The sequence below is a fragment of the Chlorocebus sabaeus genome, chromosome 17, assembly GCF_047675955.1.
Source record: "Chlorocebus sabaeus isolate Y175 chromosome 17, mChlSab1.0.hap1, whole genome shotgun sequence".
Taxonomy (NCBI): domain Eukaryota; kingdom Metazoa; phylum Chordata; class Mammalia; order Primates; family Cercopithecidae; genus Chlorocebus; species Chlorocebus sabaeus.
This window is the reverse complement of record NC_132920.1, coordinates 51,599,136-51,622,525: the sequence shown is the minus strand read 5'-3', so window position 1 is coordinate 51,622,525 and position 23,390 is coordinate 51,599,136. Positions and strand designations below refer to the sequence as shown.

The following is a 23,390-nucleotide window of genomic DNA, read 5'->3' as shown; positions in this document are numbered from 1 at the left end:
ATGTGTGCAGCTTCATTTGTCTATTTGTCTATTGGTCTGTTGTCTATTTGTCTATTATTTTGCCAGTACCATTCTGTTTTGGTTACTGTACCTTTGTAGTATAGTTTAAAGTCTAGTATGTAATAAGATACCATTTCATACCAGTCAGTATGGCAATTACTAAAAAGTTAAAACAGTAACAGATGTTGGCGAGGTTGTGGAGAAAAGGGAATGCTGATACACTGTTGGTGGGAATGTAAATTAGTTCAGCCACTATGCAAAGCAGTTTGGAGATTTCTCAAAGAACTTAAAACAGAAGTTTTCAACTCAGCAATCCCATTATTGGGTATATACCCAAAAGAATATAAATCAGTCTACCAGAAGGACACATGCATTTGTATGTTTATTGCAGCACTATTCACAATAGCAAAGACATGGAATCAACCTAGATGCCCATCAAAAGTGGACTTAATAATGAAAATATGATACATATATACCATGGAATAGTATGCAGCCATAAAAAGAATGAAATCACATCCTTTGCAGCAACATTGATGCAGCTGGAGGCCACTAAACTAAGTGAATTAATACAAGAACAGAAAAACAAATACTGCATATTGTCACTTACAAGTGGGAGCTGAACATTGGGTACACATAGACACAAAGAGAGGAACAATAGAGACCAGGGCCTACTTGAGTGGGGAAGGTGGGAGGGCAGTAAGGGTTGAAAAACTATCTGTTTGTTACTATGTTCACTACTTGGATGATGAAATCATTTGTACACCAAACCCCAGTGACATGCAATTTACCTGTAACAAACCTGGACATGTACCCGCTGAACCTAAAATAAAAGTTGAAAAAGAAAAAAAAGATCTACTTCCCACCCATAACTACCTCTTTTTCATGCCATGTCATAGCATTACTTTGCCATATTACAAATTTATTTGTTTATCCTCTGCCATCCAAACTAGAATAAAAGCTCTATCAGGGCAGGGATCAGATCTTTTTTACTCATCATAGTATTCCCAGAGCCTTAAACAGTGCCTGACATGAGGAATGTAAATATATTTTAGATGAATGCATTTATTAAGTAGATGAATAGAAGATGAAGTACCTCTTCAGTCAGGGATAGACTAAAGATATACAGTCTTCAACTAAAAGCCCCCCTCATCTTGCATTTGGTGGCTTGTACTGGTCTCAATTCCTTGGTATTGATATCATACTGTAGTTACACAGGTTGTTAACAATGGAGAAGGCTGGGTGAAGATGCTTGCATCCTCCTTGTACATTTCTTGACAACTGCCTGTGAATCAATATTCATTTCAAAATTAAAGACTAAAAAGTATTAATAATATTCTGTCACTAGCTAATCAGTTCTGTCCAACAGAAGTATAACATGAGCCATACATGCAAGACACATATATAATTCTCTAGTAGCCCTTTAATATATCAATAATGTTATTTCAACATGTAATGAATATAAAAATATTAGGTAGTTTACACTTTTTTGAAAATTGACTGTGTACATTACACTTACAATACATCTCAATTTAGCTAGCAACATTTTAAGTGATCAGTAGCCACATGCGTCTGCTATTTGTATAGTTTTATACCATAATGTTGGTGGTCAGTATATAGGATTTTATGGCATTATTTCTTGAACTCTGAATATGTTATATGCATTCTGTTGCATGTATATGATAATTATGGGACAAGGATACATACAAGGGAAACACCTAAATGCTGATGGTCCCACTTACAAATAAAAATGTTCTTTTTGTCTGAACCAATAAAACGCTTCTTTTTCTCCATTAATACAGAAACAAAACCTGAAGAGATTCCTGAATCCCAGACTAATAATGAAAATAATCATATCCACACCTCATCCAAATGCCGAGAATCACAAGGGCCCAAAAAAGAAGACACTGTGGTGGCAGAAGGTAAGCTTAGAGGTGGAGATGATCCCCACAGGAGAGACCTGTTGTGGACCGACTGAGCCTCCCTCTCCTTCAGCTGTGTTTCTGAAGCAATTTCGTTTGTAGCCCCTTCTTAGTCTTTGTTACTTTCCTTCAAAGAAATATCCCAGCAGAAAAATACACAGGTCTGGCTGATTCACTCATCTATTCACCAATTATTTGAATTGATGCATATACTTTATATATATATATATGAAGATTATTGGTTTAACATATGAGTTCATTACATAAAGGGGAAACTAGAGTATAGGCATATAATATTTCCTTTAGCTATTGCAAAGCTGCCAATTTAGCAACATTATTGAATTGGGGAAAGAAGAGTACAGTTGCCAAATACAACTATGCAAATTAGATTGAGTACAGAACCCTCGACACATGAGTCAGCTTTGTTAAGCTGTGCTTTGTGGTTTAGCTGTACTTTCAGCAAAATGTATTATTTGCCTCCATGGTGTGTTATGCCAGATGATATTACTTGTCATATTGTTAAATTGCCATTAGAATTAGTGCCAGACAGAGAAAAGATAAGCATTTGCCTGGGATGAATGCTTTGCCCTTGTCTGACTAAGAATGCTGCAAATAGAAAGACTGGGCCGAGCACAAGATGGCTTTGCCAAATATAGGTATGATACATGAAAAATATTCATATAATTTCCCTAGGCCTGAAACATTTAAAAACATGTACTCTAAAGAGTCAATTATCATATTTTCTGCTTCAAAAGGCTTACCTGTCTTAGTGGTTCTGAATGTGTGTTTAAGCAAAAAATAGCAGCCCAATGTTATTCTGCCTCTAAGTAGCTGAGTAAGATCTTTCATGTGTGTGTTTATGTGTGTGTGTGTGTGTGTGCATGCGCGCACGCATGAGCATGAGTGTTTATCTGTTTGCTTGTTTGTATATCTTTCCATGAAGGAAATAAAAGTTTGTTTGTTTTTTTCAATTTTCCCAACATATTAGCCATACTCCAGTTTCTGGACCTGCACCAAAAGGTGGTAGAGGGTGTGGGGGTGTAGACGGGAGTAGTATTGAAAAAAATAGAGAAAGAGAGAAGGGGATGGGAATTATCTGAAGATTCCATCTAAGATTATTCTAATTCTGCTTTTTAGAAGCCTCTTGACCATATTATTGCATGTAAACTCAGGACAGGTGTTTGAACCCTGCCATCTGAATAGCTCTTCGTATTCAGCTGCCATCTACAGAGAATGGCAGGAGTGATACTAGTCTCTCTCTTAATCTCATATGGCCATCTATGTGAATCTCAGTGGCCCGCTTAAATTAACTACATTATTCAGTCCACAGTGCCTAACCGTTTTATTAAGGAACATTTTTTATGTTGTAGTTTATTAATAAATTATTAAGAATGAGACAGGGACAGGACTCTGTGGAAAAGTTTAGATTGAAGAGAGGGGAGCATCAAAGAGGCCATTTTATTAGGACATACAAGTTAAAAATAGAAAGATGTGTTATCCGAATCCTCCTCTGGGGATCACAGCAGATTTGTTTCCTTATCTTCTAAGCTTTGTACAAATCTGAAGAGTATCGTTTTGAAGACAAATAATGAGGCATATCCTGCATTTCTTTGGAAATTATTACCAGCTATGAAACACCTAATTATTGGTGGCTTTACATATATTTTGTTTTATTCTGTTATTGCCATGGCACTTTAGTTTCCCTTTTCTCTCTGTGTTTTTAAACTTTTAACATTTGCTGATAAAGTGACTGACTGTCTCTCTCTTCAGCACTTTGCCTTCACTAAGCACTACCATAGCACTTAGGATGATTGAGCTGTTGGAACCGAGCATGACTACTAGATTCAGATTATAAATTTACCACGTTACAGCTTTTACCAAAAATTGCATGGATACAGTTAGGGTACCGGAAAGTTGTGATGGGGGAAGAAGAGAGTAAAATATACATCCCTCCTATTTTACTGTCACCAGGGTTTTTGATATCAAGAGCCATCTAAGCCCTTTTTAAAAATCCATATCTGCTAATGTCACTCTTCTACTCATGAAATTTAATGAATTCTCATTGTCAGTTGGAGAATCAGGATAGTGTGACATAAGAGCATAGAACCCAGAAGTCCAACAGACTGAGTTTAAATCTGACTCCCTGTTGACAGACTTTGTGGCCTCAGGTAAGATAACTAACTTCTCTGTATGTTTCAGTGTCCTCATCAGTAGCATGGCCCTAGTGGTACTGGCCATAGTTATAGTTATCATACAGAATAAGTGAATTACTATCAGTAAAGAGCACAGAACAATTTCAGGCATACGATGTGGGCTATATATGTGTTATTTATTATTGGTTTAGAAAATGTTATTTAAGATTCAAAGCCCTCTAAGCCTTGACTCTATCCAATATTTCTAACCTTATATTGGGTTTTCCTCTCTTGCCCCTGCTTACCCTCACCACACTAACTCATCCATCCCGGGATTAGTCTAATATCTCCTTGCTCATTTACTTGCAGTTTCTTCCAGTTGGATGGTTTGTCTTCACCTGTTAAAACCAGCTAAAGCTTTAAGCAGTAGCTGAGGTGCCTTTTTTTTTTTTTCAGAATGTTCACAACACAAAGAAATGATAAATGTTTGAGGTGATGAACATGGTCACTACCCAGATTTGATCATTATACATTGTATACATGTATTGAAATATAACTCTGGGCTGGACACAGTGGTTCACGCCTATAATCCCAGAACTTTGAGAGGCCGAGGCGGGAGGATCACCTGTTTACAGGAGTTTGAGACCAGTCTGGTCAACATGGTGATACCCTGTCTCTACTAAAAATACAAAAAATAGCCAGGTGTGGTGGCATGCACCTGTAGTCCCAGCTACTCAGGGAGGCTGAGGCAGGAGAGTCGCTTGAACCCGGGAGGCAGAGGTTGCAGTGAGCCAAGATCGCACCACTGCACTCCAGCCTGGGCAACAGAGCAAGACTCTGCTCCCCTCCCTCCAAAAAAGAAATATCACTCTGTACCCTGTAAATAGGTACCATTATTATATGTCAACTAAAAATTAGAAAACAAAATCTTTCCTCAACCCCTTTATTCTCAACCAGAATGAACATTTTGCTCTTTGGGTTCCAAGTATACTGAGTGAGTGCCTTCATTGTAGCACTTCTGGTCTTTGTAATTCATTGTATGATAACTTTCTGTTTCCAAAGGTCAGTCGTTTTCAACCAGGAGAATTCTGCTCCCCAGGTAGGGTGACTAACACATCCTGGTTTTTCCCAGAACTCTCCCAGTTTTGAAACTGAAAATTTTGTGTCCCAGGAATTCCCTCAGCCCCAGACAAATTGGGATGGTTGGTCACTCTACTTCCAGAAGACATTTGCAGTGTCTGGAGACATTTTGCTGCCACAGCTTGGGAGCAGGGGAGCACCACTGGCATCTCATGTGTAGAGATCGGAGTGCTATAAACATCTTATAATACCCAACATCACCCCACAGCAAAGATTAGCTAGCTCAAGACATCAGTAATGCTGAGGATGAGAAACCCTGGCAGAGGCTTTTACTGATCTTTGTAACGTTTAGATGACAGCCTGTTGGAATGACTTAATGAATACAATTAGATTTCCTCTCCCAACGAATAGTAAATAAATATTTATCTTCTGATGTTTATTTAGCATGTTATAAGGCTCCTTCTGTGTATTTATAAAGAGATGATATCTGGTCCTGTGCCCTTTATGAATTTTCAGTATGGTTGGGATACAAGAGTAATATTTGGGGGAAAATTAGAGAACAATTCCAGGCAACACGCAATTAAGTGTGAGGCAGTCAGAACAAACAGTGTGTATTTAAAAATTCAAATATGGGAGAGAATGCTAAAGGAGATAAAGAATGCTATTGTCCTAAGTTACATGTTTAGCCCCTCTAACTCAAAAATCATATCATACTGTTTCAAATCCCATTTGCAAAGGGCTTAGTTGTCCAGTTTATATAAACTCAGATGTGTAGAAATGCCAGGGAAAGAGTCTTGTTTGCTCTGTCAGAGCTCAATTTTGCATCACACATTCTCAACTGTTCCCTTCTTCCCTAAATTGGTTAATTGGCCCCAAATCTTCCAGACAAGACACAGAGTTATCTTTAACTCCTAGTTCTCCCTTTACCAGCCTGTCCTCTTGCTTATCCATTCTTTCTCTCCAGTGTCTTTTTTTTCTCTCTCCTCCTCTATACTTCATTCCACAGATATATCTTCAATTTTATTTAATACACTCCTTACAGGGGTCTACTCCTTCACCCCTATCTCTTTTCCCTCCAAGACAATATTTTCTATGCACAACATAGGCCTCCCCACATCAAAATGTCTTTCCCTAATGTATCCACTTTCTCTAAAGTCTCCCTGATATGGTTTGTCTGTGTCCCCACCCAAATCTCATCTTGAATTGTAACTCCCACAATTCCCACGTATCATGGGAGGGACCCAGTGGGAAGTGATTGAACTTTGGGGTTGGTCTTTCCTGCACTATTCTTGTGATAGTGAATGAATCTCAAGAGATCTGATGGTTTTAAAAATGGGTTTTTCCCTGCACAAGCTCTCTTTGCCTGCTGCCCTCCATGTAAGATGTGACTTGCTCTTTCTTGTCTTCCACCATGATTGTGAGGCCTCCCCAGCGACGTGGAACTGTGAGTCCAATTAAACCTCTTTGTTTTGTAAATTGCCCAGTCTTGGGTATGTCTTTATTAGTAGTATGAAAATGGACTAGTACATTCCCATCGATCCCACTCCAAATCATATACTTTATCTTTTTTTCAAACTTCCTTATCTAGAAGGAATAGTTCCTTTCTCAACTTTTATAATACTTCTCACTTCTTTATTTAATACCTTTTGTATGTAATATAATATTTGTGTTCATCTTATACAGATCCTTTGGTAAAAATTCTGTATCTTTTATGATCCCAACACCACTGTTACCATGGGGATTTAGGGTATTAGACGAATGATAACTATTATTGAGTGAATGATGAAGACCTGGTGAAATGAGTCCCCTTCTTTCCATTTCCCTTTTCCAGAGACCCTTGGATTCCAGGAGTTATTACAACTGCTGAGAAAAAAAAAAAAAAAGACCTGCCCCTGCCCCTCTTCTAAAAGAAATGTATTAATAGAAATTTTATCCAGTTTCACCAACTATACAAAAGGATGATGAATGCACATTTTTTGGGTCCTAACAGTGGGAAAATATGACTTCTTGCTTCCAGCCAATGCTTTCTTCTGGTTACTTTAGCTTCCTCTTCCAGTTTTCTTGCTACCACCTTTGTGTTTGCAGGACAGCCACTGCTGCTGACCTCAATATTGCTTTCTCCAAATTATGCACCAATCTTTGTCCACATCCATTTTCTTTATGGAATCCATGCATCAAATGTTGGAAATGAAAAAGTGAAGTGTAAGAAAGAGGCTATATATGCACATGTGACCATGAACATCTACTTCAAAGATTTCTTATCTCTACCACCTTAGAGATACATTGACTGTATATGGTGTTTTTTTGTAAATATAAAATATAAATAGCTGTCACTTTACCTTCTGTTAATACAAATGTATAAGAATGACAGGGATAGGGAAGGACAGAGATAGCTTCATCTGAAAGCAAAGGAGCTGAGAACTAGAAATTGTCTCAGGTTCTCAGGAAAGCAAAACTATGTTTGGAAATTATTAATAAATAACATGTCCATGTCATATAATTTAAAAAATGAATATTTTCTACTTTAAAACATGGATAAAATAGAATAGTTGTTCCAGAAGAAAACTTTAAAAAATAAGCAGGAATAGCAGCATGCCCACTGAATAAGATGAAGAGCCTGGTATAGTGGTATGCACCTGTATTTCCAACTATTCAGGAGGCTGAGGTGGAAGGATTGCATGAGCCTAAGAGTTTGAGGCTGCAGGGAGCTATGAAAATATCCACTGCACTCTAACCTGGGCAATGTAATAAAACCCTAGTCTCAAAAAAAAATTTAAAAAGAATGAAGAGTTCCATTTCTATTTTCAATCAAGATCCAATATCATAATTAACAATGGAGTATTAGAGGAATTCATATTCAAATGAGGAAAAACACATAAGTCATTCTTACCATAATTTTATAACATATATTTTGGAATCATAAGAAACATAACATATATAAAACCAAATGACCAGGCATGGTGGCCATTCCTGTAATCCCAGCACTTTGGGAGGCCGAAGTGGGCAGATCACCTGAGGTCAGGAGTTTGATACCAGCCTGGCCAATATGGTGAAACCCCATCTCTATTAAAAATACAAAAAAAAAAAAAAAAAAAAAAATGCTGGATGTGGTGGCATGCGCCTATAGTCCCAGTTACTCAGGAGGCTGAGACTGGAGAAGTGCTTGAACCCGGGTGGTGGAGGGTGCAGTGAGCCAAGATGATGCCACTGCACTCCAACCTGGTTGACAGAGAGAGACTCCATCTCAAAAAAAAATAAAAATAAAACAAATTAAGAGGACAATGTTGGAAGTTGTTTGCAGATGATATACTTTTTTAAGGATAACTTAAAAGATTCGACCATGAACTACCATGATTTATAAATATTTTGAATAACTCACTCAAATATAATGTCAGTCCAAAAAATTGTATAGGGCAATGGTATATAGTTAGAAAAAAGTAAAGAAATGTACAATAGAGACCAAAGGATATACTGCCTTGAAAAAAGTCTTAACCAGTGTTATCTTGAACCTATATAAAAATAAACTGTATTTTATTAAATAGTATAAAGAGAAGACTTGAATACATACAGAAATATAATATATTTCTAATTAGATTGACTATTATTGCAAATACCTCAGTTATTCTCAAATACATGGGATTAATGCAATTCCAATCATTCTTTGCAACGTTGAATAGCATAAGATGGATTCCAAAGTTCATCAGAAAATATAGGCTAATGATACAAAGCCAATTTTCTAAAATAAATAGATTTTGTGGTAGTGGAAATGAGTAGCCCTATCAGGGAATTAATATTTATGTCATGTTCTTAAGATAATGTGATTCTGTTACAACCATATATGGGCACATTAGTGGAAATAGCCCCAATTAGGTAGATATAGATATCATATATAGGTAAGTAGATAGAGATATTAGATATAGAAATGAAATATATAACAAAAGAGAAAATAAAAGTAAATATAAAGGAAAACAGTTTATAAAAGGTTTAGTCAATTTGACTATTTAGAACATTTATCAGTCTAGATTCATATTTTATAAAATATAACAAAGGAAGTTCCAGATGGATTCATGAGTTAAATTAGGTTTACTAAAACACATCCATTTCTAGAGTATCACAAATCAATAAAATGCAGATTACTTAAGATACAATGTCCTACTACAGACATTTTCCTTTTTATTTTTCTCTAATTTGTATGCCTCCTCATTTGTCATGTATTGCTTATTAAAAAGAAATAATATTTTTCACATAAAGGAACAACTTCTCTAGACAAGACAGAAGCATTAGTATTTAATTATGGCATATACTTCCCTAACATGTGGGCAGGACTACCGTACCTTATTGACAAATGAGAAACCAAGATGGTTGATTCTTGTTGTTGATTGATCAGTTGTTCAAGATCCGCTTCAGATCCTGTTTAGACTCAAAGGTCCAGGCAATATATTAGGCTTTCTATACTGAGTCCAGATCACCCAACACTGAATGTTACACATGGAACTAGGCTCAAAAAATATGAACAGGGTATGGAGAGGTAGAGAGAGAGAGGGGAGATTCATTGTTAATATTCTTATTGCAAAAGAAGCCAGTGACTAGTACCCACACAAATTTTTAAAGTCACAGGCACAGTGCATATTTGCTGCTCAACAAAGTTTTGGAAGTTGGAAGAGGCTAAGGGTAGCTGGAAAAGCTGTAGCTGACTGTGGGTGGACCTGAAAGAACCCAGAACCAGTGAGTCTTCCTTTCTGTAGGGAAGAGATAAATGTTCCCCATATTGTATCCCATTTTCCCTAAAACTTGGTCAAATCCACCAGTGGGATTCTAAGAGGCATCGAGGAACAGTTTAAAATCCCATCTTTTCATTTTAATGGGGACTCATCAACAAGGCAGAGGTGGAAAGGAGGCATACCAATTCATATATTTTGATACTCACTATCCTTCCTTCCCTAAAACCCAAACATTCAGCCGAATGCCTTAGGACACGTATCTGCTATAAATTCATTTTTTATCTAATTTGTCTGAGATCTAAGCTTCCTGTGGAGGTCCGAGATCAAAGGATTTGATTCCTTCTGATGTCGGCGCTGACACATAATGTGTGCTGACTTAGTTCTGTCTATAACCTCACAGTGGGAGGCGACCAGCCTCCCTGGGCACCTTTGCACAGTGAACTTTCATTTCGGCTGGGGAGTCTGTCAGGTATGTTGCTGATTGGAGCTGCCATGTAAATAATTCATGGTAGATTTTTAAATGTTTTGGGGTCTGCAAAGGAAAGCTATGCTTGTGTTAGTCTTTCATGAATAGATGCAGACTTAAAGAACAAGAGGGAAAAGATTTCCAATGAAGGTCCTCAAAAACAAGATAACAGTATCTTCAATGGATTGAAAATAGGCGACTTGCAGTGTTTGATTCCTCTTATATGAAGTGCTGTTGGTTTTACCAAGGGATTAAAATTCAAAGCCTTTCTTGCCCTTTTAAAGTTTGCCTCTACCTGACAATTTATTATTCTTGTTCTTTGGTTATTTCTGATCCTCATAAACTGTGTCTTTTCCACCTGGTGGGAGAAAACTAATTATGGAGATGATGCCCAGCTCAGTGCTTGGCAGAGGACTGGGCATAATGAGGGAGTAAGGTTGACGGCACACAAACATTTCTTCCTTGAAGGAACTCAAATTCCTAAGAGGAAGATGAGACTGTCACATAAGGAAAAGGTGACCAATAATAGAAGAAACTGTGCAGGTCAAATGAGAAACTCCAGACAAGTATTGAGGGATAAATCAATGTAGTTTGAGCTGTCAAGAAACACTTCTGGGAGGAGCTGAAGGTCCCATAGGAAAACTAGGGTAACCTGAAAGTTCTTATAGCTCAAAGCAAGAGAATCATCCCATAGTTCGATGGCTGTAGAAGACACATGCTAGACAAACAGACTGTGGAACAGGAAAGAGAAAATATGAATAACATGGGCTTATCATAATGTTAATAGATGTGTCATGGAAATAATATGAACAACATGATTATCTTATTTTACTGCTCTAAATCAAAAGCATTATATATATATATATCTGTGTGTGTGTGTGTATATATATATATATATAATGTTATTACTTTCTCTCATCCTTACCTCATTTTCCAGATTAAATTGAAGTGGGATATTGATATTCTTTACCCCAATACTGTCTCTTATAGTATGAATCAGACAGGATTACTATCTCCTAACACAAACCAAGATAGCTCTCAACGAACTCAGGAGAAAAATAACAAAAAGCTTAATAAGTTAGGCATCTTCATTGCATACAAATGAGTGGTTAATGTATTTGGTGGTGAGATGTGAGAAAAGCAGGGATGGTAAATGTAGTAAATGTAGATGACAGTATTACCACCTACCCCCCAGGGTTTAGGACAGGTTCATCCTTTTTCTCACTGTAAGGCATATGAACAGTGACCTTTGCATGCATGATATACTTCCATGCATGTATCCCACTGAACATTCTTAACTTTCCATTGCAGTCTTTATCTTTACACAGTATTATGTGGTGCCTAGATATCTGTTTATGTATATTGTACTCTTCTGAGTTGATGTTTAGTTCTGTTTAATAGAAAAATAAAATACAAATAAAATGTTGAGAGGAAATCAACTAAAACAACATTGCTAAAATAAATATATTTTAGTAAATTGTGAAGCAGCACCTGAGAATAAATTAAAATTATACAACTAAAGCCCAGAGAGGCTGAAAAGATGAAAGTCATGAAGCCAGATAGCAGAAGGGGAACTTGAGCCTAATTTTGTGACTTGAGTCTAATGTGCCATCTCTCCTTCTACTGTTATGCAACCATACATGTACACACTCATATAAATAGATGTTTATGTGATTATTTCTACAAATATTTATAGTCATGTTTTTATAAAACTAAAGATATTTAAATTATGAATTTGGCATAAAAGCCTAAGTATTAGATAAGACTGATTTTTATAGTTCATATATCTTAACACAGGTGTGAGTTGGCCCACTGGTAAGGCCTGACCATGGTCTGGTTTTTGCGTTGAAGCCTAGCCCTTACAATGAAAAATCCTCATTCAGTTATCAATATCATATAAGTGTTTTTTGAGGAAGAAGTATTCCCAAATTTTTATTACATATTTGGAGTATCTAATAAAAGGTATTTGGAAATCAAAGAGCTGATGTAATTCAATCTTTGATTTGACAGTATCTTGTCAGAAATGCTAACTATGCAAAATGTGTAATTAACTGGTTGAAAACTAAATCCATTTATTCCCCTATTTCTTTTCTCCCCAGATATGAGAATGAAGGTCATGCTGGGCAGGCTGAACCAGTGCCCCCACCAGTTGATGAATGGAGTGTCCAGAAGGAAAGTTAGCCGCCACATTGTCCGAGAGGAAGAGGCTGCTGTGCCTGCTCCTGGTACTACCGGCATCACATCCCATGGGCACACCTGCGCTCCAGGTGATCCTGCCCAGCAGGTGTACCTGCAAGAGACTGGGAACTGGAAGGAGGGCCAAGAGCAGTTGCTCAGATACCAGCTGGCAGGCCAAGATCAGCTGCTGCTGCTATCCAGGCCTCAGACAAGAGAGGCAGCTGTTGCCAGGGCAAAGTTGGCTGAGTAAGCAAAGTGGCAGGTTGGGGCTTTCCCAAGAGAAGAAAGCCTCCTGTGGGGCCACTGAAGCGTTCTGCCTTCATTCAGTACACCTGGAAGCTATTCAGGAGCAACTGTGATCAGGGAAGGTGTGGGCATTTGGTCTGAAAGGCAGAATCTTCCAAATACTTCTGGATAATAAGCAGGGGAAGTGAGGACTGTCCTGCTGGGACAACTAAGAGGAGAGAATATGGACTCTGAATCCCTGTTTCAACTTTAAAATGGAAAACAGTAATATAAATGTTTATAGACTGAAAAATGTCTGATACGTCTTTTGCAGCTATCACGATCCTAGTACATTGCCAGACAAATGATGGCACTTTTTAATTATTTACCAGTTTTTAACTTAAGCCTGATTTCAACAACTTAATAATGGCATAATATTGACTTATACCAGCAGGGGTTATTATTAAACATTCTCTGGATTGACCACCCACAATGCTTTCAGCTTCTCTTATAGAAGGGATCATGAAAAGGTCTGGTCAGCTACAGTTAATTTCACACTGTTGGAGAAAAGCATTTATTTATCCTGTAGTAACATTTGAAGGGACAGTTCAACACCCTGCTCTGTGATCTGTCAGAGCTTACCTTCCAACCACAAGGCAACTTCCTGGCTTTTTACAAGTGGATTTTATTTCATGGTTTAAATTCAATCATTATTGAGAGCCTACAGTAGTGTGAGCATATCAAATTTGCACTTCATGAGTATTTACACATGAAAATTGATATTCTCATAGGCTTTGCTGAGAGTTTAGTTAAGGACAAAGATGTAAAAATACCAAATTTGGGAAAGGAAATTGTCTATGGACCACTGTTGTGTTTTTCAGTGATTCTCTCCGTTAGTAGCTGAGTCACATTTACAACTGGAAAAGAACTACATTGGGAGATCAGAGATAGCCAAGTGGCCAGGTGGATGATCAGCTAACTCCTTTATCAGATAACTGCTTTTTGGAGAAGATGATGCGTAAAACTGTGATACGAAGGAGAGGAGGGATTATGTCATGTGCAATTGCTCTAGGCTGTGCTGGGGGTTTAAATGGAGATCATAACGAAGGCTTACCTGGTATTGATACATTTGGTAAGGGTGTTAAAGGCAGTTTCACCAAATTCACACATTTTTACAGGGCCCATTTCTTTTCAAACTGAAGAATACTTTAAACAGCCTGACTGTGTCCTTGGCTCTGGATCCAGAAGACCTTATGCTCCAAGCATGTAAAGAAAAGATGGCAGGAATGAGGAGAGCCTCCAAAAAGAGATTGCTCTCAGATTTTCCTGAAAATCCTGAAAACCAGGATTTTCCAATCTCTACAACGTTATGGGGTTGTTGTGTGGTTGAGTTGGAACAGAGAAAGGAAAAACACTCTTTCATTGCTGAATTCTAAATTATGATGCCCTGGAATTAGTATTATGGGAAGTACTGGCAGAAAGCTGTTATGTCTGCAGGGCATCAAGGAGGAGGTGTGTCTCACCCTACTATGAATGGCAGAAATGTTTTAACCTCTTCTTTAGGCATCTGGTGAGTATTTCAGATCTTCAGGCTGTCCCTGAAAGGAGGTAGGTAGCTTTGTCTGTGGTCACTGTGTTGGATCTGGAAGAAAATATGAGTAGACGTTAAGGCCAGTGCTCCCCAAGAGATTTCAGTCCAGGCTATCTGTGTTCAGGGAAGGATTTGCAAGAAATTGGTTTATAGAAGTTTACTCTGGAGGCACAAGCTGGCTGCCTGCTGAGTAAGTCCTCTTTGTAGATGATGTATTTTGCTTGGGCACCAACAGAATTAAAAACAAAAAACAAAAAATAACTCGAATGACTTAGGCAGAACATGCCTTCCCTAGTTTAATTAGTCCCTGTTATAACCAGTTATTTATCTTTCTTGTAGGTTCTTGGTCTGTGAAATCATTTGCCTTTGCAATCTCTACTTTAGTACACTCACTGGATCCTCAAAGAGCTGTAAGCTTTTTGGACAAAAACATTTCAGAAGTGAAGGTTTTTGAGGATTATAAAATGGTGCCAGTCTTAGTCCTTGCCCTACCTCAGTTTACCTACGCATTCTTTCTTTCTTTCTGCGGATTCTTTCAACACTTTTTAAATATTTTTCCCAGGTATTTTTCCTGAGCTCTATACCATGCATAAATAGCTGCCTAGTGAGATTATCCAGTAGGTTATCCTATAGCTACTATGAAGTTAACACAGCACTAAAACCTGCTCCTCCTTGTGTTTTTTTTTCCAACTCAGTGAATGACATCACTGCACTCGGACCAGAACTCTAGAAGTCAGTCATGACTTTTCATTCTATTTCACCCTTCGCAAAGAGCTGCCAGCTCTGTTATTTCTGCCCCTTGTTTACCCTTCTCCCGATTTTTATTATCTTCTTATTTATCCCCTATGCGTCACAAGACGCATCTTTCTAGGAGGCATGTTTTAACCTATCCCTCTGTTTAGGAATAACCACAATTATCTTACCAATTCCATCCCAGAAAATCCTGTGATCCCTGAGGCCAGAATTGACTCTTTGGGCCTAAATAGCAGCTATAAACATCTTCAGTAACTTGCCAGGCTCTAGCATGTGGCATGGAATTTTGGCATCTAGCTAAAATCCCTCAACCCATAGTTAAGCTAGATTTCTCTTAAAAAAAAAAAATCAGAGAATTGTGGAAACACTGAAAGCAAAGAGAGAGTAGCTCTACATTCATTCATGTCTGGAGATGAGTAAATTTGAGCACCACTGTAGGCCAACCCTAAATTTATTAAGATCATTAACATGGGTCACCCAGCAAATACTTCCCAGCAGCGACAATCTACATCCTTTATCTAAATAAATATTGAGATGTGCTTTATTCCTGTGTTAGTTCAAAGAATCTCTTCTTGCCTCCCATTGCTGATTTTCTGTATTGATGGACTCCTTTCTCTCAAGAGATTGGACAAGCTAAAAATCTAGAGAGTTCAAAAGTGTTTGAAAGTACATTTTACGTGTTCTCACCACAAAAAATGCTATGTATGTGAGGTGATACATATGTTAATTAGTTCAATTGATCCATTCCACAATGTATACATATTTTAAACTATCAAGTTGTATATGACAAATATATACAATTTTTATTTGTCAAATAAAAAATGTCTATAAATATTTGTGGATGTCAAAATTGAGGAAGAAGTATATGTGGAGCTATGGTTGTTTTGGCCATCTCTCCATGCTTTTTATTTGGGGAGGGGGACTTTTCTGGGGGGGCAGGGACTGTGTTCAGGGAAAGTACCTGACCAACAGAACTTCATGTCTCTTCCAGAGTGAGAGACTCAGCTTATCTGATCAAGGTGGACTTGCCCTTCAATGGATTTGCTCTTGGTACTGCCCAATGAGGCCACCGAGGACCAAGATTTGAGCTCTCTCAGGGTCCACCCCTTTCAACAATTTAGTTGAACGACTCCCTTCCATCTATCAGTCTTACTCCAAATATGTGAAATTACTATATATTAAAATGCATGCAAACTATATGCAAAAATGAGTATGAGGAAATCAAATGTAAATCATATGTAAATATTATTCAACCAAGGTTCTATAAAATTGTACATGTCAATAACAGTAAAGAATTTTAATTAATTCTGTCATTTAAAATTCATGCATTTATTCCATATTTTGCTTTCACAACTTATAGTCAATGTCAATTTTGAAAAAACTATAAACACAAAGAATTAAGAATTAAGCACTATTGAGTACAGAACTGTTGATTTCAACATACACAATAGCACTTTGACTAATGACAGATATATTTGAGAGAAAAGTCACTTTCTAGAGGTAATTTTTAAAGAGAAATAAAACATTTCTATAAACTTAAATGTGGATTAAGTGGCAGAATACAGAGATTTGGATGTTTACAAATATTCTTCTAGCATTTGTTCTTTTTATTTGGTGATTTCTTTGCTTGGAACAATTTAGAAAATTTATTTAATTCATTTTTAGGACTTTCTAGGTTTTACTGGGATTCAAAGAATTAATTGTCTATATGTTATCTCTTATCAGTCTCAAGATAATCTTATTTATTATCACTTTATATTTTATTTCAAAATTAGTAGCTATAACAAGGTGAAGGAAATATCCACTCTTCTCTCCATTTTATAAATAAAAAACAGTCAGTTGCCATCACTTTGTTAGGGTCCAAGGCAAATTACAAAATTTGTTTGGACTATATTTTTTCCTTTTGACATTTCCCCAAGTTAATGGTATGTCATTCAGTAGAATGATTCATGTAGAAAATTATTCAAGTTACGTGGTTATAGTAAAAAAAAAAAAAGCAAATCACAAAACAATCTGTACAGTATGGTTTTACTATAGTTTGCTTATGCATAGAACAATTATGAAAAGATAGTCAATATGATTTTATAAGTAATAGTTATCTCTGGGGAATGGAGTAGAAAATACAGGTTGATTTGCACTTCAAATCTTATATCCTTTTGTATTTCAATACTTTTATAAATACACTTACTATTAAAATAAATTTAAAAATATTTTCTCCAAGTTATGATTGACCAGAGATTGGCAGTCTTTTTAGATCTCAGCCAGGGATAGGACATGCTTACAGAAAATGCTCTTAGTCCTTGCAGAAATGCTTATAGAAAATGCTGTTAGTCCTTGAAAAACTAAAATCGATGCAGAGGAGAAGAAAAAGAATCTGACAGTGGAAGATGAATGGATGGAGAAAAAGAGATCAAGGAGGAATAAAAGGAAAGGTAAGGGAAGTCTATAGGTGAGGAAGAGAAGATGCTATGGATAACAGTGGTTAGACTGTGACTGGATCTGCTTTACTACCACAGTGTCCCTGGGATATTATACAAGGCATGCCACCAAGGGTTCCATTTGGGTGAAGGGCCTATAAGGAAAAATCATATATGGTTATGGCCTCAATATCACTCCTAAAATCCAGATATAAAACAGTCTCCTTCTCATCACACTCTTATGGAGGAGACCCTGTGGAAGCAGATGTATACCCCAAGTCAACATGATACCCACAGCACTGAGAGGTGCCCACTGAATAGCATGCCTCCCTCCTCCATGTTAGTGCCACCTTGTGTATTTCTTCCAGTCCACTCCATGAGAGCTTATTCTAAGCCTATACCATGTGATACTGATATTCAGTGCTGCATAACAGTTTGGTCAACAATGGACCACATGTACAATGGTAGTCACATAAGATTATACTGTATTTTTCCTGTATCTTTTCTATGATTGGATATGCTTAGATATAGGAATACATACCATTGTGTTACAATCAACTATAGTATTTGGTTCAGTAATATGCTGTACAGGTTCGTAGACTAGGAGCAATAGGCTATATCATATAGCCTCAGTGTATACTAGGCTACACCATTTAGGTTTAAGTATGCTCTATGATGTTTGCACAATGATGAAATCACCTAATGATGTATTTCTCAGAGTGTATCCCTGTCATTAAACAATGCATGTATGTATAACCCTGAACACAAAGGTCTGACTCTTGGTAGCAGTTATCACTATATACTTATTAGGGAGGTTCCAGAGATTAAGACTCCTGTAACAGAAACTGAAGTCAAGAGGCTGTGGGCTTTAATTTGCAAACAATGAATGTGCCCTGAGAAATAAGATTCTCCAAAATTTTAAAAAATTGTTGCATGAAGAATAATCTTAGGTGCTTATCTGTAGTTTGGAGAACTCTAGAAGTGCTATAAATTTGGGCTATAATTCTAATAATACCAAATATCAAGAATTTCTCCCACCCATATATTTTTATTGCATTTTCAAGGATGTCACTGCTTCGATTATCCTCTTTTTCCAGTATCATTAATCTCTCCCCATCTACTGGTTTACTCCTGTGAGTATCCAACATGGTTAAAAAGCTCCCACTATTTAAAAAAAAAAAAAAGGAAAGGAAAGGAAGAAAGAAAAAGAAAACATTCCTTGATTCAATAGGCTTCTTCGAATCTCTTCACAATTTTTCTACCTCCACTCCAGCAAATTTATTTGAAAGATTTTTGTTCACATATTTTATTACTTCCTTGGTTTTCATTCACTCTACCAGTTACTTCAGTGTGTCATCTGTCTCCATCTCTCTTTCTGTTTCTGCCATATGAGGACACAGTGAGAACTGGCTGTTTGTGAACAAGGAAGAGGGCCCTCACCAGGAACCAAATCTGCTGGCACCTCCATCTTGAGCTTCCCAGCCTCTAGAGTTGTGAGAAATAAATGTCTGTTATTTAAGCCACTCAGTCTATGGTAGATTGTTACAGTGGCCCAAAATGACTAAGACATTTTCTCATATCATCAATATTGCATATGCTTTCCCCTATATTCTTGAAAGTGTATATTGTACAGGTTTGCAAGCTTGAAATGGTATCTTATTTTTTTAATGCATTAAATTTAATATAATTTTACACTCCTGCCTCAATGCAGTCTCACCCATCCAATTTTTTTTATTGGATAGTGAGATTGGTAATATCAACCACAAATTATATTAACAGCCGTTTCAAGTTAGTCTTTTAATATTTGTATTTTTTCTTTTAAAAATGATTTTAGTGTTTGCATTTTGTTTTATAACCAAATGTATAACAACTATTTGGATGTATCTTTATATTGAATTTACTCCTGTGTTACTAGATAATCTTTTATTATCATGGCTTACCAATTTATGACTTATTAATCACAGTTATGTATTAATATGTTGAAGTTCATCTTCTAGTAATTTTTTTCAAGTAAGTTGTATGGGATACATTATTTCTGAACCCCTTTGTCATAAAAATGGCTTCATACATGGAAAATAACAGCTGATTATAAAATGTTTTAATCACAACCTTTACTCTATAAAATTCTGAAAACATCATTCGAGTATTTTCTAACTTTAGTGTTTTAGAAAAGGTGTCAGAAACCAATGTGAGCTGTTGCTGTGTAGGAATAATTAGAAAATCATACTATATTTTTTCCATTATTTTAATGTAAACATTTGGGTAATTCTTTCTACAGATTCAATTCTCTCCAAGTAATTAGATTGCCCATCCTTCTTGTATACTAGGCAATAATAATTGCAGAAACAGCAAAATAATATTTGTAATAAGAAAAGAAATATTCATCGGGAAGGAAAACTTAAGTATGATTTAAAAGAATAGGTAAGGTGTAAGTACATAGAGAAGAGGACCTTTCAGGTAGGAGGAAATATATAAGTGTGACTAGAAGAGTTACTGATTCCCAGATCATGGATTCATCAGTGATGAATTGCTGTAGAGTACAGGAAATAAAAGGCTGAATGAATAATTAATAACCATTTTAAACATGTGAAATTATATTAAAAAGATGGTAAGTGTGGTTTCAATTCAGATTGGGCCAGACAGAAGAATACCTACTGTAACTGAAGAGATTAGGTATTAGGAAAAAATTCTACTCACTTGGAAAGAAGTGCAAGTGTTATGAATATTTCAGCATCCTACTCTCTTGATATTTTTAAGGCATGGTTAAATGCTACTTCCCTAGTCTAATTTATACACTGGGAGATCACAGAGTAAATAGTCTCTAACTTTCCTCTTTTCTGGATAGGCCGAATGAAACTTGTATCAGACATATATGACACCCCAGCTGATCCTTACCTTTAGACCTAGTGAATAGAAGTTTCTGTCCTAAATTCTGTGCTCTAGAGGGCTCCACTTTGACTTCACCCCACCCCTAGCTACATTTCTCATACAGACGGAATCCATGAAATCATGTGCCCACTTACACACCATGCCCACTCCTTTTAGACCATCCATTGCATGCTCAAGGCTGAACTGCCTGCCTAAATAGCCCTGAGCCCTCTGGATCTTGCAGAGGCTTTTTTTTTTTTTTTTTTTTTTTTTGACCTAGTCTTGCTCTGTTGCCAGACTGGAGTGCAGTGGCATGATCTAGGCTCACTGCAACCTCCACCTCTCACGTTTAAGCGATTCTGCTGCCTCAGCCTCCCAAGTAGCTGGGACTACAGTTGTATGCCAACACACCCAGATAATTTTTGTATTTTTAGTACACACAGGGTTACATCGTGTTGATCAGGATGGTCTCAATTTCTTAACTTCATGATCTGCCCACCTCGGCCTCCCTAAGGGCTTTTTGTTGTTGTTGTTGTTAGATCCAGCCTTTGCTTATTATACCAAGTCAAGTGAAGGAAAAACCACTTTGAATTAGAATGTAGAAACATGTCACACCATGGTTGGCATCAATAAAAAGTAATTATAACTAACTTTCTTATCAATATAAAGTAATTTTAACTTTTGAGTCTCATTTTGGTCTTATGAAAGACGCGAATCAAGACATTTACCAATATGTAACTCAAATATCTTTTGATTCTATAGGCCCTCCCCTGCTTAGTAATATAGTAGCTCCCTTTGCCAAATAATCCTTATTGTTTCTAAGGTTCAACAACAACAACAAAAAGGCCATAAATGGAATTCTATCTGGAACTCATAGTGACCATACATCCCTTTTTGGTTCACAGATTCCACTGTTAGGGGGACTCCATTAAAGACCTCGTTTTCTAGCCTTCAGGATCTCTAGGCTTCTCAGAAGTCACCGGCTATGCTGGCCACAGCAACATGCCCTTCTACCTCCCCTGGGCTGGCACTCATGGATCACACATAGGAAGGACAATGTGATAGGCAGAATTTTAAGGTGATCCCATGATCTCAGCCACCTGATGTCCCACCCATGATTAAATGGCAAGGGGATACTGCAGATGAAATTAGGCTTACTAATTAGTTGACCTTAAGGTGGCAAAATTATTTTAGTGGGCCTTACCTCATCTCAGGAACGTTTTAAAAGAAGAGATTTTGTGGCCGGGCACGGTGGCTCAAGCCTGTAATCCCAGCACTTTGGGAGGCCGAGACGGGTGGATCACGAGGTCAGGAGATCGAGACCATCCTGGCTAACCCGGTGAAACCCCGTCTCTACTAAAAAATACAAAAAAATAGCCGGGCGAGATGGCGGGCGCCTGTAGTCCCAGCTACTCTGGAGGCTGAGTCAGGAGAATGGCGTGGACCCGGGAGGCGGAGCTTGCAGTGAGCTGAGATCCGGCCACTGCACTCCAGCCTGGGAGACAGCGAGACTCCGTCTTAAAAAAAAAAAAAAAAAAAAAGAAGAGATTTTGTTTACTGGCTGATGGCAGAAGAGGAAGTCAGAGGTATGTCAAACTTGGGAATGACTTCGTGTGTCCTTACTCTTTTGAAGATGGAGCAGGCCACTTGGCAAGAGATACAGGTGGCCTCTCAGAACTCAGGGTAGCCCACAGAAGACAACCAGTGTGGAAAGGGAGCTATAGTCCTATCTCCACAAGGAAATGAATTATGCCAACCACCTTTATAAGCATGGAAGCTGATTCTTCCTGAGACTCCCAATAAAAGCCCAGATCAGCCAACATCTAGATAACAGCCTTATGAGACCCTAAAAACAAAATCCGGGTGAGCCTGCCCAGTCTTCTGACCTACAGGACTGAGATCTAATGAATGGATGTTGTTTTAAGCCACTATGTTTGTGGTAATTTGTTACATAGAACTGGAAAACAGACACTTCTGGTTTAGAGTGAAGAGTAAAATTACAGACACTATGGTTTCACTGTAAGAAGGAGAATTTAATCCTCTCCTCTTGCCTTTGTTTGTATGCCTTCTGATCATTTTTTCAGTTGACACAAACGACTTCTAGTTCTCCATAAGCTTAAACCCCTCCTTCAATCCATAGATTCCCCTCCAAGCATGACTGCCCTTGTACATAGCTGGGTCATGTCCACTCCTAGCTGCCTTCCCCAGGTTTCTCACTGGTGTACCTGGTCCTTCCAGTGTGGAGGTGATCAACTGTCATGTCTCCCAGACTCAATGGGTCTATTTCCATCACGGAAGCCAAAAGACAAAAACAAGCTAGACTCTCCTCCCTTTCCCCCTTTCTGTCTTCTCATTTCCCAGTCTGTTTCCCCAACTAGATTCTGACAAAAGTTATTTGCAGCATTCCCATCAGTTCCATGAGTGACAGGAGACTGGTGTCCAGTGAGAAAATGAAATGTAAATTTTATTAAACAACCCCTCTCATCTCTGCGTATCAATCCAGATTCCAGCTGAACATAGCAAATCAAATCCTGTCTATGCCGGGCCTCAGGGCACACGGAAAATCATTTCCCCTTAATACCATTCCCTTCTAGTAAAATATTTTTCTGTTTGGTAAATGAAAATGTTAAATGCAAACCCTGTTTTAATCCCGGTGAAAAGCATATCTTCAAAATGAACATTCGAATGAGGGAGCAGAAAAAAGAAGAAGGAGGATTTGGGGGCAAAGGGGAAAGAGAAGGGACTGGGAAGATGGAATTGTATTTAGCCGTGTCATGCGCAGTCCTGTCTGGTTGCTGTGCAGAGATGCAGATCCATAGAATAAATGCCAACATTCTTTGAAAGCTTGGACCATTAGGACATTTGTCTGCATGCTGTCCTGTCTCAGAGATAATAAAGATCTTAAATCTGATACACGGCCTTGAAATAGCATTACAAATATAAATGCTTTATTCTGGGTGTGAATATATGCACAATGGCTGGCTTGTCTGGGGTTTTGATAAGTGGTGTCTGTGCATAGAGAAAATCTTAATTTGGAGCT

The 23,390-nt window shown here is 37.6% G+C and overlaps 1 protein-coding gene and 1 long non-coding RNA gene across 2 annotated transcripts in view; one reads left to right on the top strand and one right to left on the bottom strand.

Moving 5' to 3' along the window:
• Positions 1–12,959, top strand: part of PKHD1 (PKHD1 ciliary IPT domain containing fibrocystin/polyductin) — a 455,948-nt gene extending 442,989 nt beyond the window's left edge. The window contains 3 exon segments of the mRNA XM_007972274.3: positions 1,800–1,919; positions 12,418–12,691; positions 12,693–12,959. Of these exon segments, the coding sequence (XP_007970465.3) occupies positions 1,800–1,919; positions 12,418–12,691; positions 12,693–12,855 (557 nt within the window). The 3' untranslated portion in view covers positions 12,856–12,959.
• On the bottom strand, positions 9,400–10,198 carry LOC140708943 (uncharacterized). Its single transcript, XR_012089256.1, has 2 exons — positions 10,059–10,198; positions 9,400–9,625 (listed from the first exon to the last, which is right to left on the bottom strand). It is a non-coding gene; the product is annotated as an uncharacterized lncRNA (long non-coding RNA).
• Positions 12,960–23,390: the final 10,431 nt, after the last annotated feature.